The sequence below is a fragment of the Pleurodeles waltl genome, chromosome 4_1 (genome assembly GCF_031143425.1).
Source record: "Pleurodeles waltl isolate 20211129_DDA chromosome 4_1, aPleWal1.hap1.20221129, whole genome shotgun sequence".
Taxonomy (NCBI): Eukaryota; Metazoa; Chordata; class Amphibia; order Caudata; family Salamandridae; genus Pleurodeles; species Pleurodeles waltl.
The window spans coordinates 781,701,243-781,716,668 of NC_090442.1; the positions used below are offsets into that span (position 1 = coordinate 781,701,243).

At 45.2% G+C, this 15,426-nt stretch overlaps 1 protein-coding gene across 1 annotated transcript in view; it reads left to right on the top strand.

The window, feature by feature from the left end:
* The window catches only part of SHANK3 (SH3 and multiple ankyrin repeat domains 3), a 1,519,554-nt gene that overhangs the window by 860,218 nt on the left and 643,910 nt on the right, over window positions 1-15,426 (top strand). Inside the window, exon 14 of the mRNA XM_069229472.1 lies at window positions 13,614-13,727. Coding sequence (XP_069085573.1) covers window positions 13,614-13,727 — 114 coding nt within the window. The remainder of the gene's footprint in view (window positions 1-13,613; window positions 13,728-15,426) is intronic.

A 15,426-nucleotide genomic window follows, 5' to 3' on the forward strand; every position in this document is an offset into this window, starting at 1 on the left:
TGACCATGCTGCACAGCATCAAAAAAGCATTGGCAAACCGCAGATTCCTCAAGCAGCACTGCAAGCGTTTCTGGGGCGCAGGCTTTGATGTAAGGCTGTCCACCTCTATGGCACCTTTTATCCCGCTGGAACCCCATTCCAAATGTGCAGCCCAAGACGAGAGTGGGATGAAAGCGATCTATACATGTAAATAAATAAACTAAATTCCCCAACCACGAAAAACAATCCGGTTTTATAAGAGCTGCAAACGAAAGAGAAATAATAGAAGGGAACACAACTTTTGACAGATACATAATTCTTGGACATTTTGCATTCTTTCTACAAAGTAAATTGCACGCGGCTGCAGACTGGTTCAGAGCTCAGGTAGGCCGATAACTCGGCTCTGCCCACGTCTGCTGACGGTGCACCTTGGTAGCCGATTAAAGATGGCCGGCCAAGATTTTTACTACGATTATTCATGTGGTGCTTTTCGAAACAATGGATCTGAACCGGTTACTCTCTTGCATATTCACACTCAAAACCGGACTCGGGGCAGACTTCTTATCCGTCAGTGAGTTCCTCTGTCCCACACACTGCACGGAGGAGTGCTGCGGGGGAACAACATCAGTGCCTGTTTCTAAAGCGAGTGGGGCAGACAGAGAGGAGGCGGCACGAGGTGTGCGAGGCTAGTGAATTGGAGCCTACTACAGCCAGGGCCGCCTTTAATGGCAGTGCGACTGGTGCGGCTGCACTGGGTGCTGTCCTGGGATGGCGTGTCCTCAGGGAGGCACTGTGCTTAGCAATAATTTACAATTTAAAAGAACCTCCTGCAGAGGTCCTTGTGGCCCAGCTTTCAGACAACAATAAAAATGTCAAGATAATTCTTGTGATTAATGTTCCTGCTAGAGAGAGAGACTGGAGTTTTGTTTAGTGGCTGATTTGTCTCACCATAGAGTAGTGCAGAGGGTTAATATGCCTGTTGCAAGGAACACATACCACGCAGATCACAGATCTGGATAGCTGAATGGATTTCTGCTTTTATCACAGAGATCCTTTTGTTACCACAGTTCATAAGATGCAACTGTAATATAGAACAGCAACCTTTAGGAACTGTCATCAAAGGGCTGCTTGCAAAGTGCATAAAATAGGTCAGGTCACTATGTTTTCCTCCAGTCTATCATTATTTATTCCTAAGGTTGCTAAAAAGGATTGGTTTGGGTAGATATACATTCTCATCAATAAAGCCAGCAGTTACCAGTGGTTTAAAATAAATGAAATGTGTGTGAGAGAGGGGCTATGGAGAGAGAAGGGGCACTTTTGCCTGGTCACAGTGAGGGAATCTGAGGAGGAGCAGGTCATGGGGGGCACCAAGTATGATTGTCGCATCGGGCACCACAAGCGCTAAAGTTGGCCCTGACTGGAGCCACAGTTCTAAAGATGGCTGCAACTTGCTCCATCTTGACAGGTTTGGCAGGCAGTGAGGATAAAAGGCAGTGCTCAGGGGTCTATATCCCAGCTATACCAGGTTTTATGTTTTTCTTTGTTTTTCTCTCTAAGGCAGTGGTTCCCAACCTTTTGACTTCTGTGGACCCCCACTTTACCAGTACTGGAACCCGGGGACCCCCACTGAATCATTGTTGGAATCCAGGGACCCCCCCCAACAAGTCATTACTGAAATCTGGGGACCTAACCGGTTAACGATATTACATTTTCTAAGCAGTCACGGACCCCCTGACGAGGCTTTGCGGACCCCCAGGGGTCCCCGAACCACAGGTTGGGAACCACTGCTCTAAGGTCTCCCGCTAAAATGCTTTTGTTTTTTGGTGTTCCTTGGCCTAGATATGCATCCAGACTGAGTTATATACTTCACCTGGGGAATGGCAGTAAAAGGGCTCAGTCCTCTATCACGCTGCCAGATAATGGTATTGGTTCAGATGAGCAGCTTTTTAAATTCTGATTCTATTAACTTCCCTCTGAATCTTACTGTATTCATCAGCTGTCTTTCTCAGGACCGAAACTAACATCCAGCACTAGCTCAAAATGATTCAACAGGACTGACTATAAGAAGTATCTTCAAATCCAGCTTTGTCTCCTATTGGCAGCGTCATAAAAATTCCACCCAAGCATAGTCCATGGTTGGAGTTGGGATCCAAACCCGCTCCCCCAGAAACGGGATATATATTGCACATCTTATCCCAGTACAACAGGAAGTGGTTAACAACTTCTTGTCATTCAGGACTTGTGCTGGTGTCCCTCTGCATGTGAAACTGTGCATGGCCTGTCTCTCTGCAGGTGGATGACACCGAGGTCCAGGAGGGTTGCCTGCCTCCCTGCAGGCTCGATGAAGATTTCTAATCCAAACATACACCATTACGACCAGCTAGTCAAGAGTCCAGGTCCCCAGCATGTCACTCATGCGGTCATGGAGAGAGAAGGACAACCTAGCATGTACACTTAGAGTGCAGGTGGACTTAAGGATAGTAATTGCATACTTACCTTATGATGTAGCGATGAGGGATAGTGTGGATGCAATATTATTGAACGCCAAAATTACAGACCTCGATAAAGTGGCAGACTGCCCCCTGCACACTGGATGTGATTTATTAAGAGGGATCTCAGGATCTCTGAGGTGAGTTTGCAGGGTGCATACTATTTGAATGTATTTCTAAGGCTCTAAAAACATATCTTTTAATTTTTTTTTCAAACAAGAGCTGCTTTTGTGCGAGGTATTGGAGAAACTGTCCCCCGTGGTTCTTCTGCCTCAGCGAACCTGAAATGAGAGTGGCTCTTTTCAAAGACTCAGGCACCTCTGGGACGGTGATACAAATGTTGTGCAGTTAAAACATCCCTGGGCTGTGCTCTTTAATCGCTTCGCTCCCTGTATTCATTAGAACATGGTCTCAGCAGGAGCCTGGAACAATGAGTGTTCCACACTGGGATCAAGCAGGACAGATACAGGCCCAGCATTACGCGGAGCGCTTGTAGCCACCTCGTATCTCATTACAGCCTTCTGTGAATGGATCCTGCCCAATGTACAGATCATTCTGAACACCTCTATAAGTGAAGGCAGGTGGTAATGGAGCACCATGGACCAAACAAATGTTAGAATCATGCCTTACAAAGTCACACCACTTGACATTATAAAACACAGCATTTCCAAAACGCATCACTTGCTTGTGTGATGGCCTCTAGGTGCCTCAACTCTCTCTACAATGGCCAAAGTGGCTTCAAGTCATGGAAGTCTTGGTTGCTGTCCGGTCGCCCTCAACCAGGAATCAAACGGCTTCTGAAACTGTTCATCATCTCAGAGGAAGTCAGTCACTTGGGAGATTCTGAAACACAGAGCCTGTAGATAGGCTAACGAAAGATGAGTGCAAGGCTTTGCTGAGAATTCTGAACTCTGGACACTTCCAGAATTGGGGGCAGGGGTCTGAGAGTATTTAAGTTATTAGAATCCAATCTAGAGTTTAGGCACCCCCCAAACAAACATAAATATCCACCACAGGGCCATTAGGAGCTTTCCACATATTTACAACAGTTCTATCCACCCAAGAGTATAAACAAAACACCTCCAGTATTAGCTCCTGGTACTACACCAGAATGAACCCCCACACCCCACTGTTACTACAGTGATATCCACCCCAGCGACTAATTAAAACACCCTCGATGCTAACACGCCTACGAACCCCCCCAGGAGGAACTCTGCACATTTTTACGGGAATATGAGAGTCACGCAGAGAGTAAGAAAATCACTCTCAAGTAAACTGTGCACATATGTACAGCAGCGATACCCACTGCTGAGAATAGATCACAACATTCCTGAATGAACTCTGCAGGTATTTACAGAAGTGATATCCGCCCCAGAGATTAAATTAAAGATTCCTGAATGAACTCTGCAGGTACTTACAGAAGCGACATCCGCCCCAGAGATTAAATTAAAGATTCCCGAATGAACTAGCACGTATTTGCAGCAATGACATTTGCCCAGGAGAGTAAACAAGTCACTCCCGAGTAAACTCTACTCATAATTACAGCAGTGCTACCCACCCCGGGAACGAACTGAAAGACCCTTGTATTCCACACACACGTACAGCAGAGATAAATAACGACACCCGCCGACTGATATCAAAACACACGAGGCTGTTCCAGAATGAGCTCTGCACATGTCAACACAAACAAAACTGTTCCGAAATTTTTATTTAAAGTGTTTTATAAAGGGCGAACATGACCCAATGGTATCAGTGCGCTGTACTTATGGTTGATAAAACAAAAACAGATACATCAAAAGAAACAAACTCAAGTAAGATAATGGTACGTAGTCACAGAGATAATATTAAACGTCCGTCATTCACTAAATAGGCCACGTGATAGAATCTTCAGGGTGGTTTCCTGCGACTGCTCAGAGTCCTTCAGTTCCAGGGACCCGGAGAGCAGAGATTGAGTGGGGATCTCCTGGAAAGGATGCGCTTCTGTTCAGTACAGATAATACTGTCATTGTGGTGCCCACTGGACTCAGAGGATACGCTAACCGAGAGATTATGGGAGGAATCTATTCATTATGAGAGGAATGAGCTCAGCACATATCAACACACACGAGACTGTGCCGGAATGAGCTCAGCACATATCAACACACACGAGGCTGTGCCGGAATGAGCTTAGCACATATCAAGACACACGAGGCTGTGCCGGAATGAGCTCAGCACACATCAACACACATGAAAGTGTTCAGGAATGAGCTCTGCGCATACTTACAGCAGCGCTAGCCACCCCTAGTGTAAATTGGACTGCCCCGATAGCAAAAGAGCAGACTGCTCCTAAATAATCTACAGCAGTGACATCCACACCAGACTACACGTGAAATACCCTGATATTCGCACGTGGGCCGCTATGTAATAGACCATCCAGGTGGGATATAGCATGCTACAAAGTGTCATAGCTACAAAATGAACTTGCCACGTGGGTACAACAGCAGTAGCTTCCTGGAAGTGTGAGCAGGGAGTCCAAAATATCAGCACAGGTGGACTGCACCAAAGAGTTCCGCACATCCTCATAGCAGGGCTATCCACCACTGGGACTAAACACTCCTGCCTAAAGTCTGCACATGCTCAACGGACAGCCGTGATACTCAGGCCAGACGGGTACGAAAACACCCACATTACCAGCACATGGAATTGCTTTCTCACAAACTCTCCACGTATGTACAGAGGTGGTGTCCACCTCAGAGTGCTAACAACTTACCCTTGATGTAAGCCTCCGGGATTGCACCAGAACAAACTCTGGGCCTGATCTGGGGTTTGTCAGTGGGGTTTCTCGTCACAAATGTGACTGATACCCCGTCCTCCATATTATGATTCCATTATATCCTATGGAAATCGTAATAGAGTGGATGGGATATCCGTCACGTTTGGGACAGAGTAACGCTTCTGCCAAACTCTAAATCAGGGCCTCTGTACATAGTTACAGCAGTGGGGTCCACCCCCGATATCAGCACCCAGGACAGCTAAATAATTAACTCCCAACACGTGTTCAGCAACTATATCCACCTCACAGTGTAAATAAAAGGTGTCCAAAGGAACTCTCAGAAATACAGCAGTGATACCCTCTACATAGTATAAACAGCACAGCCCACCCCACCCTAGTGCTTAATTTGTAAATAAAAAGGTGCCAGTGCCCAAATCCCTCCTCTTAAACACTCAGCTGCTGCAATTAAATGTGGGAACAGGGAATACTGAGGCGGCGTATTCCTTAAACCATCTCGGGCCTCTTCAATCCATGTAAAGCCACTCCTTGCCTCTTCAGCTCACTCTTGCAGCTTTCTACTTTCTCCCTTTGTGACGCTTTTTCGTTTTTCCCGTCCTCCGTCTTTCCCATATGTGTCTTTTGCTCGCAGCACATGCTTGAGGCAGAAGAATAAGCGCCGGCCCTCAAAAATAAGTGCCGGTGCTCAGCGCCGGAAACAACAAGCACAAATTAAGCACTGCTCCACCCCTCATATCAGCAGCCATGACTGCTCCAGAATCAACTCTGCCCATATTCACAGGAGTGAAAACTGCTGTGACACCACCGTATATACGCCCCGGAAGTTAACTCTGCGCGTATGGTCCATTGTGTGGCATCAGCACTCGGGACCTACGGGGCGTCAGCTCCCGCCTCCTTGCCACCAATGACATTCGAATATTTCCCAAAATCAAATTAATTAACACATCAAGTGGGCAAATGACTTAATTTATCCCTCTCTCAAAACAAGTCTGCAATGTAAATTGGTGCCTATGGGCCGCAACCACGGTATAAAAGAAAAAATACCACAAACAATTGATTGCAGCTGAAAGTGCACACTTTTATGCTGAAACAATTAATGTACGCCTGAAAGTGCGGCCTAAAACGGAGTCAAATCCCGCTCCCGGTCTGAATTCAACAACCAGGACAGATTGGCAGATCGATTTACCAACAAATACAGCTTTAAACTTTGCTCTGAATCTGAAATGTGTAGTTTATGCCCATTACTTTTTGAGCAGCGGCGTCAGCACCACGGACAGCTCCAGCATCTTAATAGCGCTCCGAGTACAGGACAGATGGATGGGCGTCTATCTGCAACATCAGCTCCAGAATGCAGACAGGAAGAAAATGCTAGAAAGACCGAAATTAACATATGTCCCCAAAGCACACCAAGGCCACTATAAACACTATTTACAGATTTAGATTATTGTGGCCAATTAGCTCTGGGAGGAGTTCACAGCTCAAAGATGGCTTCCCAGGGCTCATCCTAACCTTACGGATCAATATTGCATCACGCCCCCACGGCAAGGTGGGGTCAATAGAAACAAATGACGGGCGATAGTGAAGTCCAATGTTTCAAATTCCTTGGGCCTCTGAACCAGCAGTGTTTCTAGTTAGAAGGCTTGCCGAGCCGACTCTCGACTCCCCCTCCAGGCTCTCGCAAGTAACTACAGAGGAGAACTCCAAAGTAGTATGCAAAATCAAGAAGTGGCGGCTTTTCGCAGATCGATACAGAATAATTTCTAATTTCGCGGTATTAATTTTAACACATAAATCGCACATATTACTTCTAGTCAGAAAACAATTCTTCATAGGTTAATATTGTAATTGTATTTATATAGCGCTTACTACTCTTGACGAGGGTTTCAAATTGCTTTTCGGCAGGTAGCACACTACTCCGGAACTCAAAAGGATTTGTGGTGGAAATATTGAACCACTTACCCTCAGTGTTTGGGTGTCACCCTCATAGGGCTGACAACTCTGTGCAAATAATAGCATGTTTTCTTGCCACAGGGGCCTTACAGATATCACAAAGTTTGAGAGGCAAGGGGAGCTTTGGGTGGACTTCATAATTCACCTTAGCAGGGACAGCTGAAGGGCATCCGAGAGGACTGCTTGAGGTCAGTTCCTAAGAAGGTTTGGGCCCAGTGCAATGCTTCTTGTGAGGCCCCAGAGAACTTCAACAGACATGCCAGCAAGGAGGATGGTTCACAATATTGGACGCCAAGAAAAATCTGACATGACGGCCTGCAAAGGTTTTTTGTGTTGTCAACTGTCAAGAAATGTTCGACACACCTTGTGAACATCCGTTAGCAAGCCATCTGCATTTTGGGCATAATGGTGTTCTAAAAATGGCAGGTCAGAGTTGAATTCCACCGCTTGGTAAACTATGTAAGGAGAAGTGGCAATTGTAGTAATCCAAATCAGCCAACCAAGTGGCAGTGCTGCAGGAAGTTGTCTCAGATTTGTAAAAGGTGCATTCTTCTACCTGTAGGACCATTTCAAAGCCCATCTCTCAGTAGCAAGGTCTTCGGCCAACCTAAGTCAAGGTGTGACATGCAACATTGAAGTGGTCACTCCTTCTGAGAAATAGGTGACATCAAGGTCCACAGCAGACCAAACATGACAGTTATTGAGCAGCCCATACCACAATGCCTTGGTCAATTAGATTTAGGACAATGCAGAAGATGAGGCAAAGCGGAAATGTGAATGGGAGTTGTTATAATATCAAATAACTGCATTAAAGCAAATAGCACCAGGAAAGGTTGGCATCCAAAGGAGGTCAACCTCATATAGTGGCACAGTCGATCCTGGAACACAAAGACACATGGGACATAACAAAGGATCAGCTGCTCTAAATAACCAGACTCTCCTTGTCCTGCCTTGTGACTAATTCTCAGAGGCTTCTTCAGGGGGCCAGGAGGATACAAATGTGCTGGAAACTGAAGAACTCTTACCATTTTAGTTCCAAACGATATATTGATGCTGAAAAGTGTTCAGAACATTTAAATTCCCAAAGGGGACAATTTAGAAAGTTTTTTTCTTGTCTCAAACAGAGATGCCGCCTTAAAAAGCAAACTGAGGCATAACTTACATGGCCGGACTGGAACCTAGGCCAGGGCAGAATTTCAATTACACAGGACTAATTGGAGTAATTTCTGTAATTCTGCATTACACTTTGACATGGAGTTACCAATAATAACACAATTACTCCTGCTTGCATAATTAGGAGTAATTTGGGGGAATAAATTCATACTGCAGCAGCACATTTAGAGAATGCAAGTGCGTGCTGTCACTCGCTCTTCATGTTCTGCTGAATTCTGTGCTATTTCTTAGCACAAATGTATCCTTGCATCCAGTTTGAATGCAGGGGTGCAAAATACTGTCCATTTTCAACACAAGGCTGCATTTTGCACTAAGAAATTAGCACTAAAAGCCAGAAGTAAGTTGGGCAAATTCTACTCCAAAAGCACTTCTAGTGAGTGCGAGCAGCTGCTCACACTCACTGTTTGGGGCCTGTTGCATTTAGCTCTATTTCTAGCAAAAACTGCATTCGTGCATCAATTGTGGGTGCAAGGGCCATTTTTGAACTAAGAAATAGCGCTAATTTCAGAATTACTCTTCTGGCATAAATAGGCGTCATCTCACTAAGTTCATAGGTAATTCTGCATGATTACACTGCACTGAGTTACATGAGTTACACCCACCCCTACTGAAAACCAAAATCAGCCCACAATTAAATATTTAAATGGGCCCCAAACATCAGGATTATACCGGAATAGGGCCAAATGGGCTTTCATAGTTGGATCATCACAGCTCATCCTCTTGTGAAAACAGCCGCTTAACCTGCAGACCAATGGGAAAATGCCAGTGGCGGGATGAGCAGTTTAGCTTCGATAACATACTTTGTGCGTCCATAACATACCCAGCATGACTATTACTTCTGCAAGCACAAACGCTGAGAGGGTAACAAAAACTGTGTGGGGAAAGAGATGGAACTCTCAAATCTCCTGATTGCATGTGGTAATTTGAGTGCTCTTGAAGAGGCCAGCGCAGCCAATGCAAATGAGGCTATGCATGGTGAGCAAAGCTTTAATGTTTACCAATTTTCAACTTTGCATATTTTTTTAAATGTATAAACTTCGCAAGGGGTGAAGTTTGTAAAGTTAAAAAAGGGGGTAATAGGAAAGGTTCCTGCTGTTGTTGAGGGTCTCAAACAATAGCAGAGGAGGCACAGCCCTTCAGCTACTGCACATTATTATTCACTAATTCTAGAAGTCCCAACCTAAAAGTAACAGGGCTTCTGTCTGCAGGCAGCTACAGATGCAAGGCTTCTGAGTGGGGACTTTTTATCCACTGTAGCTCGCAGCTGAGGACAGAAGCAGATAAACAGCCTTTGCATGAGAACCAATGTTGTTTCCGCAGGTTAGGACTATGGCTGCCATCCAACTGCAAGAAACATCAACTACAGGAGCTGGGCAACCTTAGCTTTAACTCAGGCAACGTCAGGCTTAATCAGGAAATTTCATCAATCTTCTTAAAAGACAAAGGGCCTGGTTTAGATTTTGGCGGATGAGTTCCTGTGTCATATTAGTGACGGGCATCCCGTCCGCCGAAATCGAAATCCCTTTATATTCTGTGGGATATAGATTTTGACAGACAGAATATCTGTCACCAATGTGCAGAGTAACTCATCCCCCAATATCTAAACTAGGCCCTTATTTTCATGACTTTGCCCAACTTCTGTGAAGACATTTAAAGCTTTTCCCTCTCTTAGGGGGCATTTTTATCATTGAGTCGCGACTCCCTTGGACCACGCAAGGGGGCACAAGGTCATTGCAATTACTAAGTCAGATTTATCAAGCCACTCAAAGCCACCTTGCATGGCCCTGCATCACTTAATAAATCTAGAGTAACTCAACGCAGCGCAAATCACTCCCTTGTGTTTCTCTGCCCCTGGGAGGCGTCCCTTGGGTGGAGGGTGGGTTTCTCACGCATCCACCCATTGATTTTGGTGCATATCCAGATTTACCAACACTGGTAAACCTGGGAATGTGTCAAAGTGCTACTCCTTCCTAGGGGAGGCGCAACAAGAAGAAATATCTTTATTTCTCCTTCTTGTTTTCTCTTTCTAATAGTGCTGCATTTTGCAGCACACTTAGAAAGAGGAAAATGCTTTTGAGGATTGTTTTTGTGTTGAAAGGGGCCCCTTCCTGCACAGAAACAGTCCTGCTACAACGCAGGCAGCCTTGCACCATGGCGCATGGGTGCCTGTGCTGGCACTAGGCAGCCAAAAGGGCATCAGTGCAATGTGGCGTATGATGTTAAATACAGTGCATTCCTGCTCCTTCACGCAGAATAATGCAGCAAGGTGGCTTGTTGCGCTGCGTGAAGATTTGATAAATGTGGCGCTTAGTCTTTAGCCACCAAGTACTAATTTGAGCAAAGGAATTAGTTGCTTTACAAAAATAGGAGCAAAAAATTAGCTTCTGTCTACTCTCATCACTGGTGCACCTCATTACATCAATTTCTCCATGCTGATTTGCCCCTGTATCCAAGGAATTTCAACAAAAATACCACTACCGCAATCACTGACACATTAAATAATGTAAGAGACAAGGTACATATAAAGATTAAGTTATGAGTACTAGGTAAAGTTAAGTTTCATATTAGAAGTAGTGGTAGAGGACACGGGAAGTGGTAGGGCTAGGTTTAGGGTAAGCTGTTGTGGTGAGATAACAATAGCGTGTTATGGTTAGTGTTAGGCTTGGTTGGCCAAAGATGAAGTTTAGGATTCTGGTAAGTCTTAAACTAGTGTTAGAGGTCGGGTTAACCATAGAGGTGGAGGTGATTTAAGCAAAGGGGGATGGGTAAGATTGTAATTAGGCTCATGTCTACAGCTAGGGATAGGACAACTTATAGGGTATGTTTTTGGGCTATATTTAGAGTCAGGATTAGTGTAAGAGGAGAGCTAAGGATAGGGTTATGTGTAGTGGTGAGTTAAGAATAGTGTAAGTGTTATTGCTAGTGTGTGCCTAGGGTTAAGTTGAGGCTTAATGGTTGGCCTATGAATGGAGATTAGGATTCTTGTAAATACGGGTTAGCAGTAGGATTACACATAGGGCTCTGGGTGGTTTAGGGTAAACAACAGTGGCAGAATCTGGGCCAGGGTTATGGCTAGGGTAAGTTTTAAGGTTTTAAAGCATCATGTAGTTACATAGACGATGTTGTGACGGGTTGTAGTGTACCTGATGTAGCGATTGATCAAAGTAGCAGACAGCAATGAAGTAATGTTGTAGCTGAAGGGCAAGTTCTTCACACAAGAATCTGGAGCTACCTGATTACGAGTAAGCTCTTTATTTCACGTCAGATGCTTATGTTACAGCCACTGTTTGATTGGTCTGTTAGGGCTTTATCCTCCTTCATCTCAATCAGCTCCCAGGCTTCATCCAGCTCACAGCACCAACTTTCCATGCCTCATCACACTCTCACAGCATCTTCATTCAACAACATATACCTGTTCTATCTGGTCAAACTTTGACACAAGTCAGGAACTGTAGTGGGACAAGATGAAACATGAAGATGCTATATTAGTGTGCTGCACATTTGCAAGTGAAGGGATAAATCAAACCTACTGTACTTAGGCTAGAGCAAGTTCCCTTCTCTGGACTTGCAATTATTTTCTTGAACAATATCCGCATCACACGTGTGACTCACATACACGAGGATGTTGGACTTTGGCCTATTTACACCTGGTGCGGGAGAATGTGTTTTTTTTAATTCTTATTACGTAATCTGGAGAAATAGGCTTTGCCTTTTCTAACATCTGCTCCACAGGAGGCCATTTTATTTGGATATAGTGGTTGTACGCTACTCCTACCTGGGACTGTAAACACATCTTAAAAAGCGCATAAATAAAGTCAGAGCAGAGTCCTTCAAATGGGTCTGGAATGTTCTCAAAGGACACTTTGAGAAACAGGTTGTAGTTTTCTATGTACTCGGGCGGTGTCTTTCCCTACGATTTCTAAACTAATTCAGGCTTTAAGACTTCCTAGAGGGGTCTATTCCCTCATCAGGAAGCTTACTGTCTTGATCAAATTGTAGAAATGCTTGTCCATTCTAGTGGTGAGAGGTGCCTTGAAGCACTGTGTTCTGTGGCGCTCTCTGTGGCGTTTCTTGGCAAGGTGGTGTCTGTGAAGCCTGTTTCTCTGGTAACAGCCAAACCCTGCATCTTTGCTTGCCTCCTGAAGTGGCTTGAGATTAGCAGGATGTGGGAGTTTGCTCCCTTCTCTTGCCCTTTCTGTTCCAACACACTGCATGCCTTGAGTAACATCCTCTGAAAATTGTAAGGTTGTATGTTTTTTGTTAGCTGTGACGTGTCTGGGGACTCAATCAGCGCAACCAGAATACTGGTCAGTGATCCGGATTAGAAGGTCGGTGTTGCCCTGACACTAATGATTGGAAGTTTAAAGTTCAGAGGACAGCAAAGGATTCTCTGGAACGTTGTTTGTGCACATTGTGAATAAGCCATGCATTGGAAACCACACCCTCCCAACTTTGTGCCATCCCTTCACCCTCTAGGGCAGTGGTCTCCAAACTTCTTAATGCCACGCCCCCCCAGTTGAAAAATTAAAATCTATGGGCCCCCCCTCAGAATTATTCACAAATATTTTATGAAGATAGCAATGTTTAAATATGTCCAGACCTATTTAAACATTGCAGTTAGGTACTGTTACTTTTTTTTAAATGCAATAACATGCTTTTGTTTAAAACAAAGGCCTGTTATTTGCATAATGCTTTTTTTGGTCAGAATTTGACGCCCCCCCTGGGACCACTTGAGGCCCCCCTAGGGGGGCCCGCCCCCCAGTTTGAAGACCTCTGCTCTAGGGTCACCAGCTCAAAGAATGTGTATGCAGGTTGGATTCCCATGAGTGATATATATCAGAAGGAAAATATGGAAGGTGCAGACAAGGTAGAACACACTGTGGTAAATACCACAGGACAAACAGAATCGTAATGTGCATTTGCATCAGAAACAAGCCCGTGCTGTGTATATTGCGGGAGGACCCCAGTGTAGATGCCTACACATGAGAAGCACGTGTTAAGCTCCATAGCCCATGCTTGCTTGTAGGAATCCTAACCTCCATACATTATATATGAAAAACCACTGTGGCCGGCCCCGCAGTGTGCAGCGGCAAACACTGGCTTCACAGTTACCAGCCCTGTTCACCAAGTAACTCACAATATGCATCTTCAAGGACAGCGCGAGAAAGAATGACTGAGAGGGAGAAAGGGAGTGTTGTGTGTGCTTCCATTTCGACGCCTTCGTTAACCCCGTGTCCTCTTTCTTTCTTTAGTGCTCAGCATCGGTGAAGGAGGATTCTGGGAAGGGACGGTGAAAGGCCGCACTGGCTGGTTCCCGGCAGAATGCATAGAGGAGGTGCAGATGCGTCAGTATGATCCACGCCAAGGTAGGCGCGCGACCAGTGTGCAGTCAGAGCCTGCACGTGCAGCAAAGCCTGTGTGCAGTGCTCCAGTTGTCATGCATGGGGTGATTTTGGAACACATGCAGAAGGCACTGTGTGTGAAATTCTCACGTTATATATTACAATGCTATACACAGTTATGCAATGCTGCCAATGTACTCTTTGTGTTACAGAAAATGTTTTACAGGTATTTCTCCCAAGGGCTCCTTTTGTATGTTCCACAATATGGTTGAGAACTAGACGCGACATTTTGTTACGTAGCTTTTTGGAATCTGTGAGTAGGAAGCTAATTGGTGTGTGTATGTCAAATGAGCTTTTATTAAAGGCTGCATGGTGATTTCAATAACAATATTTTTCTGCATTTTTTCCACGTTGAGTCATTTTTGGCACTAACGTAATCATCTCTAACAACACCTTATAGACGGGGCATAGCTACTATTGTTGCAACAGGTGCATTGGCACCGGGGCCCCGAAGTATAACAGTTGTCCTGTTTTACAACCTCAACAGCACTCAAAGGGCCAATTTCCCCTGCGTGTAGCAGTGCCCGTGGCATCCTTGCTACCCAATGGTGAATCGAAAACACAACAATTAAGAAGCATCATGTGATTTGTTTGGCTCCCCAAATATAGACGGCTACAGTGAACTACGGCCTCGCCTCACCTCACCGTTCTCCTGGGTGCATTCACCACTTACACCGGCTCAGTCATTCACTGGACCGGCCGCACCAGGCTGAGTTCGTCTTTCTCGTAGACACCATATTGGGTGTGGGCAGCTAGAGAGGAAGAGAATGTGCCCATGGCGGGTCCCACCACCCTGCCGCCGCTTACTTCATTTTGCTGACAATGTTCCTCCTTCCCATCAGCCCTTCTTGGCTCTGACACCTGAGCCAAGCCCTTCAGTTCCTGCCTGGAAGCTGACCTGGAGGTGGCTAAGCCGCCTTATTCATAGAGAAAGCCGAGCCACGGGCATCGCTTTCCCCTAAGAACCAAAGCACGAGTCTAGACACCAAATCACTCCGTGTTTTCTGGACAGGTTTCTACGTTTTATTGTGCTTTTAATAAAGAAAAACTGTAACCGCTGTGCAAATAGAGAAATGCACCGCTTTTATTGAATTCATCCCATGCCGTGTTCTGGCAGCTGTTTTTCATTAGACATCGCCAAGCTTGCTGTTAGGGTCGAACGCAAATCGCTCTGTCCCTGGTGTAATCTCTCTGTGGGCTTTTAACCACGCCCATGCCAAGCCCATCAGGTTAGTTGGTTTGTGGGCTTGCTTTTTTAAATTAGCTTGATTTAATTAGTGAAAGGCATGCATACGTCATGCCTTTTCCGACGTTTAGCCTGCCTCGAGTGCACCGGCCAACTACTGAAAACATACAAGGCTCCATGTTTTCTATATGGCTTCTGCACTATTTTTTCTCTTTATTTCGTAAGCAGCTCGATCTCGCTGGGCACTAGTAGAGCGCTTTGCATGACATCGACCCTGTTCCATGGATATTTGCACTTTTGCTGGCTAGATGGATAAGTGCACTTTTGCTGATACGTTTTACTGTGAGCTATGTTCTGTTTCCTTTTGTGTGTTTCCTTTGCGCTCATGGCGGCTATCGGCTCGCTTATGTGAAACTGTTTTACTTTTCATTTTCAGTTTATGTGGCAAGAAAAGTCCGGTTAGGGGTTTACAACACT